General features: G+C 46.9%; 1 protein-coding gene across 1 annotated transcript in view; it reads left to right on the top strand.

The window, feature by feature from the left end:
• The first annotated feature begins 863 nt into the window (after positions 1-863).
• Positions 864-23,688, top strand: part of Tspan5 (tetraspanin 5) — a 167,899-nt gene continuing 145,074 nt past the window's right edge. The window contains exon 1 of the mRNA XM_075981239.1: positions 864-1,181. Within this exon, the coding sequence (XP_075837354.1) occupies positions 1,101-1,181 (81 nt within the window). The 5' untranslated portion in view covers positions 864-1,100. The remainder of the gene's footprint in view (positions 1,182-23,688) is intronic.

The following is a 23,688-nucleotide window of genomic DNA, read 5'->3' as shown; positions in this document are numbered from 1 at the left end:
AAGCAGTTGTGTTCCTTAGGCGTTAGTTATTCCGTCAAAGATGGGAAGACGGTCGTGCTGTGGAAGTGGACCTGGGACAAGACTCCTCGGGGAGGCTCCCCTTTCTTACCCCCATTTGCAGGATGAAATTCGTCTCTCTGGCCAACGGGAAGGTTGGGTTAGTCACAGAGAGATTCAGAGTATCCTTTGCGACCCCCATACCCCCACCCTAACTCCCCTTGCGCACCCCTCAGCAAAGCCTGTGGTCACACTCTACTCTGTTGTGTAGCAAGGGTCTGCATAGCGGTGCAGGAGGAGGACACAGAGGTTAGGCAGCAAGGGGACCCTGTCTAGGTGTTTGTGTGTGTGTGTGTGTATGTGTGTGTAGGGGGGTCACCCAACCCACCCTCGTGCCCCGAAGTCACTCTCTTTTCTGGGGTCCCTCCAGAGTAGCCGGTGGCCGAGAGAAGGACCAACAGCTCATCCATCGCGGTCGGTCCCTTGTCCGGGCAGCTCTGGACCAGCGCGCTGCGGGCTGTTCCCCCGGATCCCCGGGCAGCTTGGGGCTCGGGAATAAGGGGCGGGGAGCAAGGAGTCGAAGCCGAGGGACGGGCGGACCGCGACAAAGGTGGCGCGACTGCGTGGCGCGGCCGCCTCTCGGGAGCTCCCGAGCACGAGTCGAGCGCGCGCGCGCCTTGCCGACCCGGGCGCCGGGCGGAGCTGCGGGCCGGGGCGGGCGGAGCGAACGGCGGGCGGAGCGAGCGGTGGGAGGCGCGCGAGCGAGCGGGCAAGCGGGCGGGCGGCGGGCAGCGTCTCCGCCGGCATCTGCGCGGCCGCCTCTGCCCGGAGCCCTGGGACCGAGCGCCGGACCCGCCGCCTGGCGCACGGACGCGAGGTTCCTGCTTTGTGCTCCGTGCCGATTCGGCGAGTCTGCCCGGCGGTTGCGGTCGCGGCCACCGCGTCCCGGCGGCCTCGGAGGCCCGCGACTGGAGGTGCCGGAGCCGCTCGGTCCGCGCGGCTGAGCCCCGCGTGCCCCGCTGCTCCCCGGGCTGCTCCGAGCAGCGGTGCTCCGGGGCTCCAAACTCGGGCTGGGGGGGAAAGTGTCTTCATGAACCCAGAGGATGTCCGGGAAGCACTACAAGGGTCCTGAAGTCAGTTGTTGCATCAAATACTTCATTTTTGGCTTCAATGTCATATTTTGGGTAAGTTGGAGCGCTCCTTGGCTTTCAAGTGCTGTGGCGGTTGGGTGGGCGACGATCCCCCACCGGGGTCTCTGTCTTTACTTTTCGCCGCCCCTGGGGCGTCTGCCCTAGTCGGGGCGAGTGGCGTCTACCTTCCGCCTTCCCGGCTCGAGCGCGGGGGAGAGAAACACTTCATCCTTTCCAGGACCCGGAGGAGGTGAAAAGAGGAACCGAGCCGGGCAGGGGGCAGCCAGGCCTAAGGGTGGCTTTCTTTCTTTCTTTTTTCTTTTTTTTAAAAAGGGGATTGAATGGCTTGAGTACGGATGGGAGGAGGGCTCGGTAGTTTGAGGAACGAGCGAGCACACAGATTAGATGTGCTTCCCGGGGGATCTGGATGTTGGGCAGAGCGTGGTGTCATAATGGGGCAGGCTAATCGGGCAGAGCCGACCCCGAGATCCACCTTCCAGCGCCGTTCTGATTGGCCGAGGGCTTGGCTCGATGTTGCCGCGGCTGGTCTGTGCCGTGCTCAGCGTGTATCTCCTTGCACCATCTCGGGCTTTGTGTAGGATGCAGATGCCGTGGTGTGTGGTTCTGTAATGTGCACGTAAATAACACGTCCTGCATGCTCCTTTCCTGCTGTAAAGCACTCCCTTTGCATAATGGACTGATCAAGTGGGAGTGTGGGGTGGAGGGATTTATTTCTCTGTGTATCCTTGTGGAATAACTAGTCACCAGTCAACATATGTTTCAGTGTGCGCGTGCCTCACGTCCTCCCTTTTTTAAAGGGGTGACACACAGCGGGCCGGGTTTTAGTAACCCTCAGAAAAGCAAAGAAGGTGTGTGAGACCTGTTTTACTGGCTAAGCAGGCGAGCAGCTGCTTGCACACCGGCTTCAAACCGTGCTCTGCTTGGCACTGCCGTGTGCGGGGCGTCTATTGTAATCAGGCTGGGACCCAACTCTTTTGTTTTGATTCTTTTCTGCGACCTCACAAACGTGTTGAACAACCAGACAAAGAGTTCTCTAGGACGAGGGGACAATGGTTGGTTGGAAGATTATATTATTTTTCAGCCCACCTCTTCCTACTGGATCGTCTTCCTCCCTGACACCCTCTCTCCTTGGGAGGTAAAGATGGTGGCCATCCGTGGGGGGCATCCCCAAGTTTCTGCGAGGTAAATAAACAATGATCCTACGGTCTGAATACAGAACGTTTTAATTTGGACTTCCCTTAATTGTGGCTGTTTGCTGTATATATAGACATCTGTGAAAATAGTTATAGATTCTCTTTAGGTTCCGGGTCCCCCTCACTTACCCGCTTATTTTATTATTATTATTATTTTTTTTGTCAGAGTGACCACGTGTGTTTTGTGAAAGGACATGGACTTGGGCAGCATGTCATCTGTTCTCAGGACTGGACCAGATTGATGAGGGGGCATGGGAATAGATAACCATATCCAACCATTCACAATCAGTTTTTTGTCAGCCAGTGATAGTACAAGGTTCCTGGGAGCATCCCCCCCCCCAACTACTGTAAATAGAGCAAGAGGAAGTGGTTTTCTTTTTCTTTTTTTTCTTCTCTCCTGGACCCTTTCTGGAAATGTTTGAAAGTGGTAGGTAGGCACGCTTCCCGGGGAGGTATTCTGATAGCTTTGAACTATGAGACGCAAGGGCCATGGAATGGGACTGCAGGGGTGGTGTGTGCAGGCCTCCTCGTTCTGCTTGAGCACTTCCGAAAGTTGCACATTTCGGCTACCAGGCAACAAAAAGCACCCACGGGCTTTCTCTGCAGTTTCATAGCAGGGAGTGAGAAGGAAATAAAAAGGATTGGGGGACTGTTTCCCTGGCAGTTTGGCGTAATTTTGTAGAGAGCACAAAGGCAAATTTAGCCCCGTCTCTGGATTAGGCTGCCACAAAGCCCCTGAGCGGAGAGCATCTACAAAATTACAGATTGCTGATGGCGTGCAGCGTTCCAGAATAGGGCCCACATCTTGTCTGATTTTGAAGGTGTTCCTGTGGGCGGTAGGTAGTTTTGTGGGAAGCCAGAGAACAGACTGAGGCTGTGAACTAAATGGGCGCTCCTGGGCAGCCCTGCTGAGTAGGCGCCTACTTCAGAGAGTCCCTTCACTCCCTGTCCCTTTCAGTACCAAGGCCCACCCTTAGCCCTTTCTCGATACCGTTCATCATCTCCAAATTACCTTACATTTAAATGTCCCATTTTATCAGGACCCGGGGCTCTGAGGAGACAGCAGCAAGAAAGCGCCCGTGTTATAATTAGAGCAATCCACACTAAAATGTTGGTTACTGGAGATCTGGCAGCAGCTGTAAAAACTTGCACACCTTGGCCCTCCTGAGCCTCCGGCCTGCCAGTGGTTGCCAGAAACGGCAGAGCTGGTGCTTCGGCTGTACAGTTATGAAGGGGAAATTGCCAACAGAGACCGCGGGTTCCTAATCTCTCACTTTCACAATGACATGCAGACTGAATTAGAAATTCATTGAAGACATTTGAAAGTAATAGTTCTTGTAAAAATAAACGCGAACACACAGTGGCAGCTGTGACAGTTGGGATCTCTTGCTAATCAGCACTTTGACTGTTAGTCACTTAACTGCCCCGGGCCTTTGTTACTGAGCTCTTACGGTGAAGGATTTGGTTGGATTGTGAGGTTCTTTCTGGGTTCGACAAAGACTTGGTTGAGTTCTACTCTGCCGGGCAAGGTGAACTAGAAGAGATGAGCAGTAGTCTGCGATGGGAAAGGCACGGACGCGGAGACTTGCCTAGTTATGGGCTGTGCTTCACCGAGACTCACTCACAGACAAATTTGTTTTTCATTTCTTCCTCAATGAGCCTTGCACTTGAGAAAAAAAAATACCTCTCCCTGAATTCTCCTTGTTCGTTGAGTTATTGGCATGGCAGGCCTGTTTCCCTGTCGGCACCGTGAATCTCCAGTGTAGTCCTCTGAGTCATTAGCTATATTTTTATTATCAGAATTACAGTTTCATGTGTAAAGTCCCAGTTCTTTTATATAACAGTTGCGATATGCTGAGCAACAAAGCCAGCATCTTGTACAGATTTCTTTCTTCTTAGTTATCACAGGGTGGTGGGGAAAAACCTTGTTTTTCTTATTCCATGTTGGAAGAAATCGAGCCAGCAGGAGTTGATTTTATTGAGGGTGTTCATAGGAAGACATTTCTCAGAAACACTGAGTTGTCTCTGGGGCGTAGGAGAGGGGAGGAGAGGTGTTTTGTTTTAAGGTCAGTCCTTTGGGGAGTGAATCCCTGAGTCCCATCACTGACCATTGGTGGATGTTTTGTTCTGAACCTTGACACTTCTACTTAAACTGTTTCTCAGCAAGCAACGGAACGTCAGCGCCCATCCTGGTTACTTGTGGCTGCACAGAGCAGTGCCTTAAGGGTTAGCAGTTTAAAACAAAACCTCATTATTACAGTTCACAATTTGGTGATGGGACCACTCCTGGGGATGGCTCTACTGTGGGATTTCTGCACAGTTGCTGCGAGCTGTGGCTATCCCTTTTCTGAGGTCTCCTTTGGGTGGGGAGCCCAGGCTGGCGCTCTCCTGTGGTGGCAGGCGAAGCTTCCTGATGGCTCAGCTGTTGTTGTTGGCTGTAGCATGGCACATGGATTCTGCTGTCTCTCAGGCTTGAAGCAGCTCCCAGGCAGTTTAACTGCACCACCATTTGGCACATTAATCCAAGCCCCCATGGAGTCTTCTCAGTTGTGAGTTTAAGGTCACTTTGTCAAAGGTTACGTGGTGGTCTGGTGAGGTTTACGTCAACCTGACACAAGCTAGAGTTATCTAAAAAGGAGAGTACCTCAACTGAGAAAACATCTCTAGAAGATCCAGCTGTAGGATAGTTTCTTAATTAGTGATTCATGGGGGAGAGTCCAGTCCATTGTGTGTAGTGACCTCCCTAGGCTGGTGGTTCTGGGTGCTATAAGAAAGCAGGCTGAGCGAACCATGGGGAGCAAGCCAGTAAGCAGCACCCTCCATGGCCTCTGCATCAGTTCCTGCCTCCAGGTTCCTGTTCTGCTTGAGTTCCTGCCCTCGCTGCTTTTGATGACGAACTCTTACATGGAACTATAAGTGAAACAAACTCTTTCCTCCCCAAGTTGCTGTTGGTCATGGTGTTTCATCACAGCAATAATAATCTAAGACATGATTTCAGCCATCTTTAGAAAATGGCTTATTAGAAAATCTGACCCCATTGGTCAGCAGAAGCCCCGAGCTAGTCGGTGGGACCACTTGTTATTTTGTTCTCTGTGCTGTCCGAGGACCAGAGCAGCTATTGTCTGTTTGAAGCCAAAGGTCTCTCTGGTGTGCTTTCGGATGCGACTTTGTGTCCAGCGGAGGTTTATCCAGAATAGATGACAGGCGCTTGCATATGATTTATTTCCACAGGGCTTAAATTCCAAGAGAAGGGACATTCGGGGAACCTTGGGCTAGGGGCGGGGCCCCACGGAGGAGGTCTTATCTTATGATTCAGTATAAATGGCGAGATGTTCTGGAATGATGGTACATCAGCACTTTATAAGTCATAATTTTTGTTTTAATTTGCTAGACATCTGTTAGCTTCGATGGCAACCATATGGGAGTCTAAATTGCCTTTTGAATTACAGGGAGATGGTAGGAAGAAAGCTAAATGTGGCTATGACAGTGTGACGTGAGGAGGTAGGGAAGGTGTGCAGACCTCAGAGGGGAGAGTCAGACGCACCGTCTTCCTCCTTCCAGCCGCTCACTCTGTGGTGCGCATCCTCGCTGGATGGTGTGCTTAGAGGTCGAGATGGCGCCAAAGGCAAAAGTTGGAAAAGCAGGTCACATTCCGCCTCGAGTAGAGTTGCATGCAGCTGGGAGCTCATTTAGTTGGGTCGCTCTGTCCTGGCGTTCAGATTGGCACGTCGTTCCTTACAAAAGTGGAAGCGAGGCGCTCTTTGGATTTCACGTGGGGTCTTGCTGTCTAACCCAGCCTGGTTTCCAACTGTGGCTCATCTGCTGTTCCTTCCTCAGTCTCATGAGTAACTGGGGCTGTAGGTACAAACTGCCGTGTGCGCCTAGAACTGTGTGCGTTTTCAAAGGCCACCGCTCTGCAATTAAAAATCCTGCAAAAGATTTCTTACAAAAAACACACGATGCTAGTTTTGTGACCAATAAAGAAATTGGAGCACCGAGATGGGAAACGGCTTTTGCGGTGTTGGAGCAGTTAGAGGGTTCGCTTTGGGAGTGTCAAGTCTGTTCTGGAGCTAGAGCCCCAGTTTCTCGTCTGAAACTTATTTTAGAAGATGCTTGTTATTCTAAAATTAAACATCAAGTAAGTCATTTACATCTGTTCATAATTGAAAAGTGATAAAGTTTTTGCATATGCCACAATTAACACCACCCACAAGCACACACCGAAAAGTTTAGGATGAAATGTTCTTAAAGAGTATGCGAGAATAGTAAATTATTATGGCTGTTGAAAAATTCATAAGTGACAATTGGAGTATGAAGGAGGGTATTTTTGAGTTATATGTGTTTATATCTACACATAATAGGACCATCTTCAGGATTCTGACTTTATCTTTCAGTAGGGGATGGTAAGGGCCTCCTGTGTGGGGACCCTCTCCCCATCATTTCCTTATGCCCAGTGCGTCACATGTTGTCTGAAACACAGAGATATTTAATAGATGCTTGTTGAATGAATGAAGTTCAGAAAGTTGAGAAAGTCCATAGGATTTGGCTTTCCAGTCAAGGAACCCTTTGCTTCTATAACAGCAGCCAGTGTCTAAGGGAGTCTGTCTTTGGAACATTTGGTTAGAGAGTTGCATCTGTCTTCAAACCCAATGTAATGTCTCTCTGAAATCTTCAGCCTCCCAACTTACTGTTGATCTTCCTTTTTTTTTTTAAATAAAAATGTTAAAAAATTTCTGTGTGGGTATTTTGCCTACATGTGTGTCTGTGTACCACATGTGTGCCTGGTTCCTGCAGAAGCCAGAAGAGGGTGTTGGATCCCCTAGAACTAGAGCAGATGGTTGTGAGTCACCATTGTGGGTGCCAGTGCTCTGAGCCACAGAGCCATCTCTCTAGCTCCCTAGTGTTGATTTTTCAGTTTAATTTTAAATCTCAAACCTATAGGAAAATAACAACTGATAAAGTTTTATATTTAACAAAGTTATTCGTGTTTAAGTTTTCCACTTGTCTTTGTCATGGTTCGTGACAAAGTTGTCTCCCTCATGGCTCTCCCAAACACTTCCAGTGTGAAGTTTGTCTTCAGGGGTGTTCTCCTTGATAGCCACAGTACCACCATTGAAGTCGGGAAGTTACACATTTCTACCTCCCAGTCCTTGGGTCTCCTTCACTCTCCCAGTCTCAATAATGCCATCTTTAGGGCAAAGAAATGCAGGCCAGAATGATGCATCATGTCTGCTTGTGTCTTTTAAGTCTCTTTCGGCCCCTCACTTTTAGGACCTTGCCACTTCGGAAGACTGTGAGCGGATGGCAGACCGACTGCTTTTGGTGTGGGCTCCTGCAGGCTACTGATGCTTAGGTTCCGGCTATGTGTTTTGGGAGGCAGAATCCAGAGGGGATGCTGCGACTCTGTGCATCTCATCAGGGAGCAGTGACTTCTCCTTACAGTGTTGTCCACCAAACTTCTCTGCTCATGTAGCCACTTTGGTTGCTTTGAGACCTTGGGAGGAGCATCGTGACTTAGAACTGTTTTTTTGCCAAGTCACTTTGAAGCTATAGACTAGCACATTTCTTCTTGGCTTTCCAGCTAACTAATGTAGTATCAGTAATGTTTTATGGCTTCCCCCTTTCCATCCTCGTATGGTTTCAACAGTGAACCCAAATGAGTCCCTCTTCTCTTGAGTTGCTTTTGTAAGGTATTTAGGCACACTCACTGCTCAGGCACCCTGGACCACAACCCCTCACCCTCGTGGGGACATCTTTCTTCCTATGGTACAAGCTCTAGGATCTACCACATTCTTCTGTTACTTGAACCTTTATGAGACACCTGTCTTGTCCTTTCCAAAGGCTTATTATCCCTCTCCTGTGGTTCTTCCTTATTTTAAAATAGCCACGATACTGTTTCTAAGCCCACTTTTCATCCTTCGAGGATCCCAGGTCCTCGTTGTAGCTCACGGACAGGCTGTGCTTTGGCCTGGTCATAGGCTTTGATCACGATGCTCCGCCCAAGGTCTCATCTGTATGCACTGTCACGAATGCAGGAACCAGAATGGAACACGTTTCCAAGTTCTTCCAAGCCTCCAGAGCGCCTTTACCCTTGAGCTCCCCACTTCTAACAGAGCTGGGTACTGAGCCAGAAGCCTTTCCTGTGCTGACTTGACTTGGAGGCGCCAACTCTCACGTTAGAGAGCAGTGTTTAGTTACTCATCGGGAAGCCTGGGAAACGACGTTTCCAGAGTCGTTATCCTGCATTAAATGAGATTATACCTGCGAAAGCACTTGGTAAGAGGCAGATCAACTGCAGTCGTCTCCTGACAGCCAGGGAACATAGTTAGCTCAGGCTGAATTTCTAGTGAAGTTACACCCTCCGTCTTCTTTCCAAGTGACCTGCTAAGCCTATGCACCCAGGGTGGGCACTAATCTCTCGAGCCATACCCTTCATAGTAACGGTTTCAATTTGGGTCTGGCATTGCATAGATCTGCTTAAATGTTTATCCTGGCCCATTGCTTTCCCAACTCAGCAGTATCCCTAAGCGTCCTCAAGAGCTGTAGGGGCGTTGCGCACGGGGGAGTCTGAGCCAGTGTGTCTCTCTTCTCCAGAAAAGCTTGGCTGTTACTTTCATTATCTTGGAATTGCATCAAGTGTTTTGCATGGGAAAAAAAAAGGAGAGAGAAATGCATTAGTCAGCCTTCCATCACTCTGACAGAGCTTGAGAGGTGTGTTCTCGTTCACGGTCTCAGAGGTTCCTGGTTCAGTGGTCCTGTTGTTTTGAGCCCATGAAAGCACAGCACATCATCTTGGCAGGAGTGTGTAGAAGCTACTCAGGCCATGGTGATGGAGCTGTAGAGAGAGGGCAGGGAAAGGGTCATGGTCCTAGGATTCCTTTCAAAGCATTGCCTCCAATGACCTGCCTTCTGGAGAAGCTCCGCACTTAAAGGCTCCGCCTCTTCTCAGTAGTCCCAGAAGCTAGCACCTAAGATTTCATGCTTTATGTGGTATACATCATTGCAGAAGGTTCCCGCTTAAATTAGAAGATAGGAGGATGAAGAGGATGAAGAACAGAAATCATTGCAGCCTTTAGAAGTCCATGGGATTCATTGTTTTTGCCAAGAAAGCCTAAATGGCTAAAGTATGTTTAAGAACCTTGGTGTTGGAGCTGAGGAAGTAGCTCATCGGTGCAATTCTAGCTCAGTGTGTGCAGGGCCCTGGCTTCCTCAGTGTCAAGAATGAAAATGGTAGGTAGGTAGTAGGTGAGTAGAAGGCAGGAAGGCAAGCAACTACGCAAACAGATTAAACAGTAGCGCTGATATGGCATCTTCTCTTTCCGTGTTCATCGTAGGTGATATGACTTCTGTAGGATATGACGAATTGCAGTTTTACCCCTCCTTGGACATACTAGCAAGCTAGAAAACCTCCATGTTTTCATTGGGGAATCTGATTCAGTAGGTCCAGACAGGGTATAATTGGTGGCATTAGAGTTGTACTTAAAAAAACCAAAGTCTTACAGATAACTCCCATAACTAGGCTGCGCTTTATTTTTGGGGGTGGGAGAGACGTGTCCTGACCGGCCCTCCATTTCTGAGGGAGAGGTAGGAGGTACACACATGAGCAAAGGGTGCTTGACTCCAGCACAGGAAGCTGTGATGCAGCCCATTTAATCCCGCAAGGAATTTCTTACTAATCCAAAAGTGCCAGTCTTATTTTTAAACCCGAGGGCCCTGAAAACAAAACGAGAGCATGTCTTTAAAAGGAACATGTACCACGGTGACTATGTCAGCCGTCAGGGCCATCGAGGGCTAGAAGCAGTTAGAGGAAGCAGGTTGGAAAACTGCACCCTTCGGTGGGGTCTGCCTGCGTAGCCAGAGATGGCGAGGTGCTTGCCACGCACCGTTGCCCCTCTGACGTACCACCCTTCCGGCCACAGCAGCTCTTCTTGCTGGCCTCCATGTCTTGGGGTGCTGGAACCTCTGACCTTGATAGCGCTCTCATGAGAGGGAGGCCAGCCAGCAGCGCAGCCGCTGTGACGGCTTCACAGGTGACTCTGCTATAGGACATGGAAGGGACATTTCTTCTCCCAGTTCTAGTTCCGCAGTGCTGCCAAACTACGATGTCTCTTTTTTCCTTACAGTGAAGGTTCCCTCTAATATCCAGAGTATTCTGCATGGTGCAGATGCCTTGCCTTCCCCTTCCCTCCCTCCCTCCCTCCCTCCCTCCCTCCCTCCCTCCCTCCCTCCCTCCCTCCCTCCCTCCTTCCCTCCCTCACTTCTCTTTCCTTCTTACCTCCTTTCCCTCCTTCTCTATCCCCAGTCTCTCTCTTCCTTCCCCCACCCCCTTAAAAATGGTATATTTTGATTATACCCAGGTACCTAAAGTGGAGATACTTTGAAAGAGTTGAAATTGCGAATAAAAATCTCCATTGAGACATTTCACTGGGGCTAGCCCCACTCCTAGAATAAAAAAACAAAATAAAATCAAATTAAAAAAAACCATAAAATCAGCGTGGCATACAAACCCTATGGTTATCCTTGTGATACTATCCACATGTGTGTAAATGATTGCTAATTAAGTATTGTATGGTATAATTAAAAATATATAATCACCAATCTTATTAACAGAGTAGGTTCAAGGATGGGTGGCGGGACAGTTTGCCACCCTCGCCACAGGCTTGGTGATGCTGTCGGCTTCCTGCGGCTGTTTACTGTTTATATGGAGATCACACACAGCATAGGCTCTTCGACTTGTCCAGCGTTCTTTCCAAATTACACTTGGCACCAAAGCTTGCATTTCTAAAAATCTGGAGGGAACAGCTGGCGCTCTAATAAATATTCAGGCCAGCTATTTTAATGCTGTGTACTCAATTAAGTTGTCCTAATGAAAGAGGAGCACTAGCCCTAAGCATTTCTCAAAGTACAATGTTTTGCTTCTAACAAAAATTTTCTCCCAGTGGTACTATTCCAACCAAGCAGCCTTAAAACTTGACTGTGCCCAGTAGCTCTTTTGCCCAGCCATGCTGACGTTCAGTCCTGAAGTCTGCACTTCTGTGGCCCATACCTTTAACTGGCGAGGACTTTGGGCCTTTAATTCACTTTCTAGGAAAAGTCCTGGTTTTGTTTCCCGAGATGTTCTTCTACGTTCAGACTGGCCTTGAACTCGCGATCTTTGTGCCTCGGATCCCAAGTGCTGAGATCACTGGTACGTGCCACCACATCCAGCTTAGGACAACTGTTCATATGAGATCGCAGTACATAGTAGTACATAGTAATCCGTAGTGCACTTTGTCCAAGGCACCTGGTGCTCTCATGTTATGTGGAGTCTGCTGTTAAGAGTTTGGGCTTCAAGAATGTGGCAGTTTTCACTCTGCTCCACCCAGCCTTAGGACCTGAGACAGAAGACCTACTTGCTAGTTAAATCTTTTCTTCCTTTGCCAAATGGCATCTTCAGTAGTAGTTTTCATAGGATTTTAGTGCTGGGTCCTGTGTTTGAATGCAGGACCTCACTCTTTCCAGGCAAGCAAGCAAGAGTCTGACCATCAAGGTAAACCCCATCTTAATTACTATTCCTTTCTTTGAGACATGTGTATCACTGGCTGCTCTGGAATTTACTATTTAGGCCATACTGAGTTCCAACTCACAGAGATCTGCCTGCTTCTGCCTCCTGAGTGCTGGGATTAAAGGAGCATATACCACTGGCTAATTAATATTCTTAACAGGTTTATTAAAACCTAGAATCTATCTCAACATGAGGATGAGAGGAAAGACGTGTGCAAACTGCCTGGAGTCTTCTATCCGTATCAGCAATTACCACTGGTCTTTCAGTACCATCATGCCTTTGATGGCTTCCCCTCCCTTCTTTGGAACCATTAAGGTCATTTTACAGTGTAACACATATTTTTTGTTCTCTGTACTGTTCTGTCTACATAAATGCACTTTTAGGATAACTAAAGAGAAATAGATCCATCTATTTCACAGTGCTCTTTTTGCTGTCTTGGGATAACACAGAATTCCTATTATGAAGACCAGGCCATGAATCCATAGCTATTGTTTATTTATTGTTAATTTCTCACTTTTGGTACCCATGCTTGGATTCGGTAGTCGAGAAGAGAGCCAGTGATGTGGCATGTGCCTTGAGCAATCTCCCTCTCGATGCTCCCAGTCTGCTGATGGCATTTGAGTCACAAGGACCATCCATTTCAAGCTTATTCTTTTTTTTTTTTTTTTTTTTTTTTTTTTTTTTTTTTTTTGGTTTTTCGAGACAGGGTTTCTCTGTGGCTTTGGAGCCTGTCCTGGAACTAGCTCTGTAGACCAGGCTGGTCTCGAACTCACAGAGATCCGCCTGCCTCTGCCTCCCGAGTGCTGGGATTAAAGGCGTGCGCCACCACCGCCCGGCTAAGCTTATTCTTTTAAATAAGTTCTGTGCGTAAACCTGAAATATGCTATTTAAAAGGGAAAAAAATTAAACATATCTACTCACAGGCACACAACGACAGTAATATGGCTTATTGACTTCTAGGCAGCTGGTGGAACCTGCTGGCCTGCTAGGCTACCAGCTTGTTTCCTGTGTTGCAGTGGACGTTAGAGGGTGTATGAGTGTGGCACCAAATGAAGAATTTCTTCTCACCTAGAGCAAAGGATTAAAAGGGGGCAGAAAGGAAACAACTTCCTTATTCAGGGTTATTTACTGCTGTCGGTTGAAGTTGTCTCCTGGAACCCTGAATCTCTAGGAATCTTACTGTGGGAAACCCCATGTTTAAACAGTTTGAAAAGGCAAACGGGCTTTAAGTCACAGTCTCTGAGGTGCTGTGGTTGCAGAATGCGTCTGCATGCTTGTCTTCTCTGTGTTCTATTTCTTGTCGAGAACTGGGCATGGGAAGCAAAAGTCTCCACTTCTGAAAAGTTGTGAACCCCGTAGTAATGATCACTGAGGAGCAGTTCAGGCACAGAAGGGAACATAATTTGAGGCTGTGTCTGAGACTAACAAGAGGTAAACCTTAAATGCTTTGGAAGTCTGGCTTAGGAGTTTCGTCTCCCCCCTCCCCCCGTCCCGTCCCATCTTACTGTTAGGTTCAGCTTGGAATGAGTATTGTTGTTTGATGCATTTTAAAGCAGGGCACTTTCTGTATGCTTTTCTATTGTGAAAGCAATACGAAAACATTGGCAGAACTTTGAAGGAAAGATGTTTCCAATCCCATTCTTCCTATTCAGCTGTGTTAGACTGGAAACTCCTGCCCAACTGCCGAAAGAGTGGACAAATGCACCAAACTGAGCAGCTAGCCAGCCAACCAGGCAAACACCTCAGAGTTTCACGCTAGTCATCCGTGAGGCTGTGTGTTTAGCAAACCAAGGTCCCTCAGCTTTGAGGTGGAAACTGTTACATCACTGCCCTTTAAGCTTGTTCTTTGACTTTCCCAGTGTCTTCCCCCTCAGGATAACATTTAGAATAAGTGTTTTCAGTATATAGAGCAATACCTTGTGCATAAACATTGGTTTCACTCAACCCGAAAGAGGGGGGAAGGAGGCAAAATCAATAAATCTCCTGCGGGCATTTGAAAAACCGTGTACTTTTAGAAGGGATTGCCAGTGACGAGGAGCTGCAGGATGAGAGCTCTAGTCTTCTTTTCTGTGTTTTTTTGACTGCGACTTTCTGTGGGCAGCGTACTGTAGCTGGGATAGTCTGATCACCTGCTTCGTTGTTGGCGCCCCGTGCAGCCAAGGAAGGGCAGCCACCACCCCAGGACGCTCAAGGAGAACAGCTCTGGAGCTCTCTAGTGTTTGAATGTCATAGCAGGAATACTAAGGAAAAGCGTGTGTGTGTGTGTGTGTGTGTGTGTGTGTGTGTGTGTGTGTGTGTGTGTGTGTTGGTCCCAGTTCCTTTCACTTCGTCTGTTGGCTTTTGAGAGAATGACTTGAATGAAGTGCTGTCTAGATGATCTAACTGTATGTGGCATTTTCATTTCTTCCCTAAGTCTGTAATATTTAATAGTTCTTGGTATTCTCGCTGTATGCTTAGAGTTTTAAATTGCTATTCTGTGAGGGTTTGAAATAACTGTATGTAAGTTTGAAATAGTGTCTTACTGATTTTTCTTTAAGAGAAGGATCAGTATTTTAGAAATGAATGGAAGGCCCCAAAACAACAACATGGAAATTCTTGTATTCTGTGAAATATGTGATTATTGAATTTAAATATGGATATGTATCGTTACTGGATACTAAGTTCCAATTTAAATCCTTGGATTCTCTTAATCATAGATGTGTACTGTCTTTGTGTGTGTGTGTGTTGGGGGGATGACCCGAATTACTGTGGTCTGACCTCTAGACATGCTAAGAGAATAAAATGTCTATCATAGCATATATAAGATTTGAAACTCTATAGGACCTTTCGTTAATTTGTTTGAAACACACTAGCCAGGGCTAGTCTCAACCCCATGGCAATCTTTCTGCCTCTGCCTCTCCAGTGTTGGAATTATAGGCATGAGGTACCAGACCTGATGAAATGAACCCTTTTGAAGTCCAAAATAAAGTCTAGAGACAGCTTCAATATTTACAGTACATGCAGAAAGAGCACCATTGCGTTTTTGATTTGTAGATGGGAGCAGAAAAATAAACCCTGAACTGTGAGATTATTGCATCTCAGCTGGGGACAGCCAACAGCTCATTCATTATTGCTAAGCACCTTTCAAAACACAGTTTTAATTTTAAAGGTCCTTCCTATGGAACTTCCCCTCGCTGCTCCCTTCTTTCTGTGACTTTAATTCAAGAATCGAGAAACAGAGAGTTTTCTTCAGGGAAGCCGAATCTTTCTTAGTCTTTAAAAAAGGTTAGCCTACTGCAGGAAGAAAGAAGGTTGGAATCCTTTTGAACAGGAATGGCTGTGCAAATATTTAATTCATTGTTCCTTGCTTGGTCTATTTAGGGCAGAGTACTGGAAGGAACCATGTTTTAATTGGCCCTTTGCAGACTTGATTACGTAACCTTAGGACTTGTATGTTCTCTAGTCTCTGCTTCTTATCAAAGTTCTCTTTCCTCACCCGATCTCTCTTAATGATGGATTCTTATTCTCCAAGCACAAGTTACAAGCCAGGGGACAGACCTTTCTCCTGGCTGCTCAGCAGTTCATGGGTCTGAGACGCCCTGGGCCTCACTTGCAGCGACAGTGTGCAGGGAGGACCAGCGGGGGTCCCTGTGGCTCTGCCCACAGGTCAGGCTTCAGCTGAGGCCAAGTGTGAGAGTGTCTGCACACCATTTACACACTGAACCAGGGTGCTGTTGGTAGGAAGCCTGCATGCCGAGTCGCCCAGGCTGCCAAGTTCCAACACTTTAACTCCATTTGGCTCGGCTTGGCAGCTTTGGCACAGTCATTTTGATTAACATCAACCTTGCTTATGTTAAGTAACTATTCGGATTATTTATTATGTATTACTCTTACGCTTTGGAATGAGGGGCCAAAAACTTCTGCCTCATATGGACTCCATATGCAGCTGTTAAGTTAGCAGAAACGCAATTAATTGGCACATAGGCTGCATACTGAATAGATTAAGCTAGATAGCATAGGCATTGTTTGAGATTGTTGTCTCTGATGTTTAAGAAAGCTGTTAGGTGTCTGAAGATGTGGGGGTGATAAACAATCTATGAGTTCACATATGTCCCATTTTGTATTTTTATTATCGAATGCAAATATCCGTGGAATCTTTGTTGTTTGTTTTGCTCTGATGAGCTCCAGAGTATGGAATGACATAGCCGGAGAAAAACAGATGTCTCCTCTTTATTTTTGTTATTCCTCCACACCCTCAAGCTAGGCAGGGAATGTTTCAGTGGGTAGGAGACAGCCTGGGCTCAGATGTCTGTCTGACACCTCCTACCTGCGTGATTGTATCTAGGCAACACCTTTAGGGTCATTGCCGGGACCGGTCTGCTGAGGGTCGCCCAAGAACACTGACAGCAAGAAAGCACCCCACTGTCACTGTGTGCTCTGAGTCACTGTCACCTAAGGAGGGTGTTGTCCATGTCCAGGAATCTCCAGAGCTCATGTTAGGGATGTGTTCCTTGAAGGGTAGAACTGGCCACTTTTGAGGCTTGCTTTCCACCGTCCTCCTGTGGAAGGAACTTGGGAGTCCATCTCTTTTCTTTGCCGGTGGCTCCTAAGGTTTTCCAGTGGGGACAGCTGCCACACGCTCACATTGCTCACCTCTTCTCATGTTTAACTGCCCACTGCAGCCGTGAGTTGCTGTGGTCCGCTCCTGTGCTGTCTCGAAGCTTTCCTGTTCACCCATGGGGGTCCTTGCACGTGTGCATTGTGTGTGAAGGTGCATGTGTGTGGGTGGGTATGCAGAGGCCGGAAGTCAACTTAGGATGTCATTCCTCAGGTGCCGTCTATCTTGCTTTCTGAGACTGGTTCTTTCATTGGCTTAGGACTCACTAAGTAGACCACACTGGCTTACTTGGTGTCTCCTATCCCTGCCTTCTCAGTACTGGGATTTCAAATGTGTACCACTGGACTTGGCTTTTAAAAAAAAAAAAGGTTCTAGGGAATCAAACTTAGGTCCCCATACTTGCCTAGCAAGTACTTTACCCACTGAATTATCTCCCTAGCTAGGGGTCTTTTGAGGCCATTTATATATGCATCATAATTATAATTAAATATACATAAGTATGCCTAAAACACCTTAAATATGCAAAGTAATAATTACCCATTGAAATAATTTAATTAAATTTGAAGTAATTTTAATTTAGGAACAAAATAAGTATCCATTTGGCCCCCACTACAAAAAATATGTTACACACAAATAGGTATGTTTATGAAATTACTTAGTTTATTAACATATAATTTATCCCGAATATTGCATTCTCTTAATTGAATTTGCCCCTGTACGCTTACGATTTTGAAAATATTTTTAAACAAATGGTGTCTATGAGCTGCTGAACTTAAGGACTCTGGCATTTTGAGTTGTATTTTTTTTTATTGTTGTTGTTTTGTCTGGGAAGTAACATTCTACGTCTAAAAGAAAAATGGTTGACCCTATAGTAAAAGATGGTAGCTCTCTGATGGGAGCGTCTCCAGCAGAGTTTGGATTGATTTCCACCTTCTGAGCTATCACTGGTGATTTCTCTTCCTTTGTTGACATAGGAGATTCCTGGAACTCAACTTTTACCGAGACTGGGAGCAGCTTCTGCCTCTTCATGGTGTTGTGGTTCACTTTCTTGTTTTATGACGTGTCTCTAAACACAGACAAGTGTCTAAAGATGAAAAAGTGGGCTGGAAAGGGGGACGCGAAGCCAAAGCTGGGTGGGCCACCATTGAGGGAATTGCATGCCTGAGCATTGAGCATTGCAGAACAGCAATTGAACAGCAGATTGAGCCATTGGCTTCATGTTAACTCAGGCAGTGTCAAAGCCCCTTCCAGGGATGGCTTGCCTGCTCGCTGCCTTTATGGCCTGTGATGTGAAGAGAGCATTGAGGCTCTTGGGAAGGAATGGCTGGGACTGTGAGCTGCAGAGACATAGCCATCTGACCTTGGAAGTCACCACAGGCATTGGGAGATCCGTTGTACATCTTACCTGATAGTTATACCACAAGTGAGTCTACCTGGGTCATTGCTCTGGGTTGTGGTTGCAGGGAGCAGCCTTCAGAGGTGATGTAATGTCTTTCTCCAGACAAAGAGCAGCCTCTGTGGACAGTGAGGCACCAGCATCCCAAACATTGGTCCTCAGCTCTGATGCCTACCCGCTGCAGCTACAGATTCCCTCTTCGACCTTTAGAGCAAAGAGAAGCAAGGCCAGAGTGCTGTTCCTGCCGCCTGCTGTACTCTGTGTGCCTGGTCCAGGAATCTGTCTTCTTCCAGGGTTCAAAAAGCAGACAATGGTTAATTTATAAGCTTGTCTATGGGGTGAAGTCAAATCTAGACCGGACTGGGTCTCTGTGTACAGATTTTCTATATATCCAGTTAGATGCGCCTTGCGTGGGAATCCTCAGGTGGGCATCCTCCACAAAGAGCATAGTTAGGAAGTGGGGGTTGGTACCCTCACAGCTTGTCAGGTTTCTTAGACCCAAGGAGGGCCTTTAGACACTTCTTCCTATGTCACTGTGCTTCAAAAGACCTTCAAGAATTGTGTCCCGTGTTGGGCAATATTGAAACCGAGCATGTTAAGTCCATGTGTGATTGTTGGCTATGGAAGAGGAGCCTGAAACCAGGGGTGTAGTCAGCCTCCTTTGGGGGCTGCACAAACTGCAGCTCAGTTGAAGCAAAAATGCAGAATTTTCCCAGATGTGTGGCCCTTAATAACAGCTGGAGATGGAAGAGCCCTCGCGAGGTGATTATGAGACGAGGCAGCAAGGGTATGTCTTGGCAGCAGCTGGCCTCTGATGACATGGGGCCAGAAAGACCCTGAAATCGGCTGTCTGGTATTTGTAAGTTGTTTTCAGGCCCTTGGCCACGGTGCTGGAGAATGCTTCCAAGCTCACCTCCCAGCTGGCCGAGGGGAGTTAGGGAAGAAGGTATGATTAACATTAACCAGTCATGTAGCTGGTCAGAGCCAAGTGCAGACATTGGCTCAGAACAATTTTGTGTACAATTTCTTTGTGGTTTCCCTGTAAGCATATGCACTTGTTAATCTGCAGTGCGCCCCTCTAACTCCCCAAGAAAAAGAATAATATCTTTAAGTGGGCCTAAAGTTAAGGCACTAAATGGCAAGGGATTCCCAGGTAGGAAATATGATGTTGAACTTTCCTCCTGTTGTTTCCAGGGTGAATCTTACCGGTATCTGTCAGACCCTAAACAGAAATAACATTTTTTTTTGTTCACTTAATGATATGAGAAAATTATTACCTGGCTGCGTCTGCTAATTGAGATCCAGCAGGAATCAAGCTGGAAACCATGAATTCAGAAATAGCGTAAATTAAGCATGGGTCAGGAAGTAGGTTTTAATGAGATGATATCTATGGGAGGGGGACCCCTGTGTCTGAGGGCTGCCACAGATAGGCTGTGGACCGCACAGCTCTTCTAGATGGGATGGTTTTCCTTGATGCTGTGCTGTGTGCATTGGAAACTGGGGTAGTGGCTGCCGCTGAAAGCTTTAAGTGGCATAGAAAGTGGACGGTTCTTTTAAAGTTGAATGTCTTCGGGCATTTCCGGTGGTGTGAGTTACATCTTGTCTCTCCCATTTTGAAGAGAAGCTTGGTGGGAGGTTTGAGGGACTTCTCACGATGGGGCTTCCTTCCCAGGGGGAGGAAGTCCTCCAAGTGGTGAAGATGGCTCAGAGGCAGGGGAACTTTGAGGAATGGTCCGAGAAACCTCCCACTGTGTGTACTTCTCTGCTTGTCCCCACGGGGACACCAAACACAGTGGTTGCTAAAGCTGCCCTCAAAGTCAAGGAAGCGTTCGTTGTTTGCCAGTGAGAGTCAATGGTCATTCAGGGACAAAACTGTTGTCCCTTGGCTGTGATTTTTATCTTTAGTTAATGATTCTATTCTTTTGAAAAATTCTACAGTGCAGTTTTGCATGTCTGTGGGGCTCTTTGTAGAGAGTGGTACGTCAGCTCCTGGGCACAGTGTGTTTGTTATCAAAATGAAGGGGCTGTGGACCATTTTTTAAAAAAGCAATTTCCCTCTCAATTATACATATGAGACGTTTAAATGAATAGGTTAATAGAAGGATAATTTTTGTTGTTTTCTGAGACACGGTCTCTTCCTATAGTCCCGACTGTCCTAGAATTTATTGTGTAGACCAGGCTGGCCTCGAACTCACAGAGAGCCACCTGCCTCTGCCTCCTGAGTGCTGGGAACAAAGGCATGTACCTCCATGCCCAGTGAAAGATAATTTTTAATATACAGTTATTTTATGGCAAATGATTTCAGGAGAGAGATTTGAATATTAACATTTTTCATTACCATTGGACATAAATTCTCCTAAAAAGATGAAGACTTTTCAGGGGACCGGAGAGGATGCAGACCACATTTGGATATGGAACTCTTCCCACCTCACATCCAGGGACCACAGTTACCTGCTGTAAGAACCTATTCTGTGTGACAGTTTGACTTTTGAAGCAACCCATGCTAACTTCTCCTGGTCCCTTGGCCCCTGTCTTGGTTCCTGCTCAGAGGAGGCTGGGTCAGGCACCTTCATAAGAACATAGAGATCTTGTCCTGAGTGTCATGCCCTTTCTCTCCATCTCTCTACAAGAAGCTTGTGTAATAGGACCGCAGCGCTTGCTGTCGGAAAGTCTGAGTTTGTATCTCTCTGTTCCCCTCCCCTCATTTTTCTCTTGGTGATGGCAGTACTGGGGATTGGGTCCAAGGCTTCATAAATACAGGACAAGTACTCTGTCTCTGCAATACTTTCCCAGCACTTCCTTCTCTTACTTTCCAGGAGTTATTTGCCTCGGCTTAAACACTTTGAGCCTTGGTTTCCTTGTAGATGAGGTGAGTGTGTTGGGTAGTTCTCTGTGGGTCACTAGTGTTTTTTGGTGGGGGCTAGTTAAGGCATCGCTGCCTGGGGGCCTAGCCTCCAGCAGCGCAGGGCAGAAGAGGAATCCACAGAGTAATCCAGAGTCGGTGGCTACTATGACTTTTTTTTTTATCTGAGGGGGTTAAGGGAAAAAGACACACACTCTCTTGATGGTTTCCTTCAGACTTTTTCTTTATTCTTCTTTTATATTTTCTATTCTTTATTTTCCTGATTTCCTTCTCTTTCCTTCTCTCATTCTTGATGTTTTCCTTCTAACTCATTTTAACTTCTCGCATTGTTGATGTTTTCTAACTCATTTTAACTCTGTCTTTATTCTTTCCCTTGCAGCTTATATACCCCAGCAACTCTTTCCAGCAATGTAGAAATAACAATGCGGTTACATTCTGTTTTTCAAGTGAATGATTACATGAATACAAGTGAAATTCAGCATGTTTTCCTATCCCTTAACATGATTAAACATTTTACATGCAGGTGAGAAACAAAGTATCCCGAGAACCCCAGCACCTTGTTATAGATTAACAGTGTCGGCAAGCAAGCAGTTGTTTTTACTGTCTGGCTGTGTTTTGTGGTTACAAAGAAGGGACCAATCACTTTATTACTTATCTTGAAAGGTAATCTTATAAGGAATCTTAAAGGAATCACAAATCTAATCTTTCATATATGAAAAAGAATCAGTCAGCTCTACTTTAAAATTTTAGGGTACATACCCACTTATTAATATTTTTTTTTTAGGTCAGGACATTGTGGGCAGAAATGGGTATAAGGAATTAATCACTACCTTTGGTCATCATCTGGTCCTAGCAAGACAGGCACGCTGGTTAATAATAACTGGACTGCTTTGTTCTAATTCCCTGACCTTAATGAGTTTCTATATGCTTTTCTGAAACTTTAGATTATCTTCTCAAGTTTTTCACCTCAAAGGTCTTTGGCAAAACCATCTTAGTCTAACCTTAAGTTATTTTCAAAGCTTTGTTTTAGCTATGATGCACTCTGAAACCTGTGAACATGTCTTCCAACATTACAATGAGAGGAATTTAAACTAACTGAACTACAGGGAGTCAGTTGTCTTCCTTAATCATTAACTAACCCAAGCCGCAGCCTGTATGAGTCCTCAATAGAAACTCACGTGTTCCAGCTGGGTGACACTTCCTTGTTTTATTTTTTTTATCATCAAAATTCTATTAAACTAACATTATTATTATCAGTTAGACAGAACAGCTTAAGAAGAAATCATTTTCACAATAATCCACAGGTAAAAATGCCCAGTAGAACGGGACGTATCCATGAGATAAACACACTACATTACAGGCAGTGGGGGATCTCCACACACCCGCTCACACCGTGCCAGATACCAGAGAAAGATGGCAGCCACAAGCATGTAAAGGCACAGCAGAAGCAAAAGACATTCCGGAGTCTGGGGTTTGGGGGGTGGGGGGTGGCTTGTCTATTTGAGATTCACCCATCAGTGATTTGGCTGACACCTGAACTTCAGACGCCAACTTCAAACGCTCCTCTGACATGGTCACCAGCATTAGGCTATTGGTTGCTTTTGAGCTCAAGGATGTCTGTATAATAATAAGCTCTGTAAAGTTGATGACCATTACACAATGTTCGGGTTCTTTATGCTCAGGTGTTCTCAGTCACTATGAGCTCTCTGCAATGTCCTGTGGGAATCTGGGCTTGGGCAGCGAGCTCATGCCTTCTGGGAGCTGAGCCCTGCCAGAACCTGGGTTGAAACCCCATCATCTAGGTCTTCTCCCACAAGTATCCGGACAACCATTGGGGAACGGGCCTCTAACTGAATCAACACCATTGGGGGTCATGACAGCAAGGAACTGTGGCGTGCCATCTCTCCACTACTGAAAACCTGGGCCTGGGGGGACTGTCATTTAGGCATCCTCTTTGCAGGAGTCAACTGTTCGTTCTGTATCGCTGATCCTAGGGTGATCCTAGGGTGTCAAGCATTGCTTTGGTAGCTAGCAGCATCTGCCTAGGCTGATTCTTGCACTGTACCGTGAGCATCAGCTGTGGTGTTAACTTTCTCAGTGTGGGCTGCTCTGTGTCTTCTCACTGGTCCTCATCCTCTGACTCCGGCCATTCTCTCTCACCTATCGTGATGTCTCCTCCCCTCCCTCCCTCCGTCCCTCCGTCCCTCCCTCCGTCCCTCCCTCCGTCCCTCCCTCCCTCCCTCCCTCCCTCCCTCCCTCACTCCCTCCCTCCCTCCCTCCTTCTTTTTCCTGACAGTGCACCTCTCCCCTTCTCTGGTGGTAGGGCTGAGCTCTGAACAGGATTAGCACCAAGCACATAGCAAGGACTTTGCCGTGGTTTTATTCCTATTTTTACTTCCTCCTTCTGTGCCCCAGGCTTAGCCATGCTGCGTCCATAGTGTAGGCAGGTGTCACCTGGCCTGTCTGAGTGCCGCTGGGGCATGACGCTTGAGGAATTGCTGTTTTCCAGTCCCATAGCTTTGTGCTAATCTCCGCTTTCATTGACATTTCACCATCCCTGTCTTTGATCGCATGTGTGGGGTGGACCAAAACGAAACTGTAAAGGTAAAAATGTCACGAGTGCAAAGCATTGACCTCAGAAGCCAGGTTAGCTGCTGCCATTTCTGTGACAGTTGTTGTTGTAAGGGCTGGTTCCAGAGTTCCAAGCCATGCTTGCTTTCTCCTGAGCCTCTGCCCCTCATGCTGGTCTGTCACTTAGGGAGACCTCATTGAGGAGTTGGGTCCATCAGCGTACACTCATGACAGCTCTTCCCAGGAAGATCTAAAAGTCATCAAAAACATAGCTATGGGATTGGCGAGATGGTTCCGCCGGTTAGGGACATCTGTCTGATGTGAGTTTGATCTCTGGATCTTGCAAGGTGGAAGGAGAGAACTGAGCCCTGAGCAT

Source organism: Microtus pennsylvanicus, chromosome 7 (assembly GCF_037038515.1).
Source record: "Microtus pennsylvanicus isolate mMicPen1 chromosome 7, mMicPen1.hap1, whole genome shotgun sequence".
Classification (NCBI taxonomy): Eukaryota; Metazoa; Chordata; class Mammalia; order Rodentia; family Cricetidae; genus Microtus; species Microtus pennsylvanicus.
This window is presented reverse-complemented; position numbering and strand designations above follow the sequence as displayed.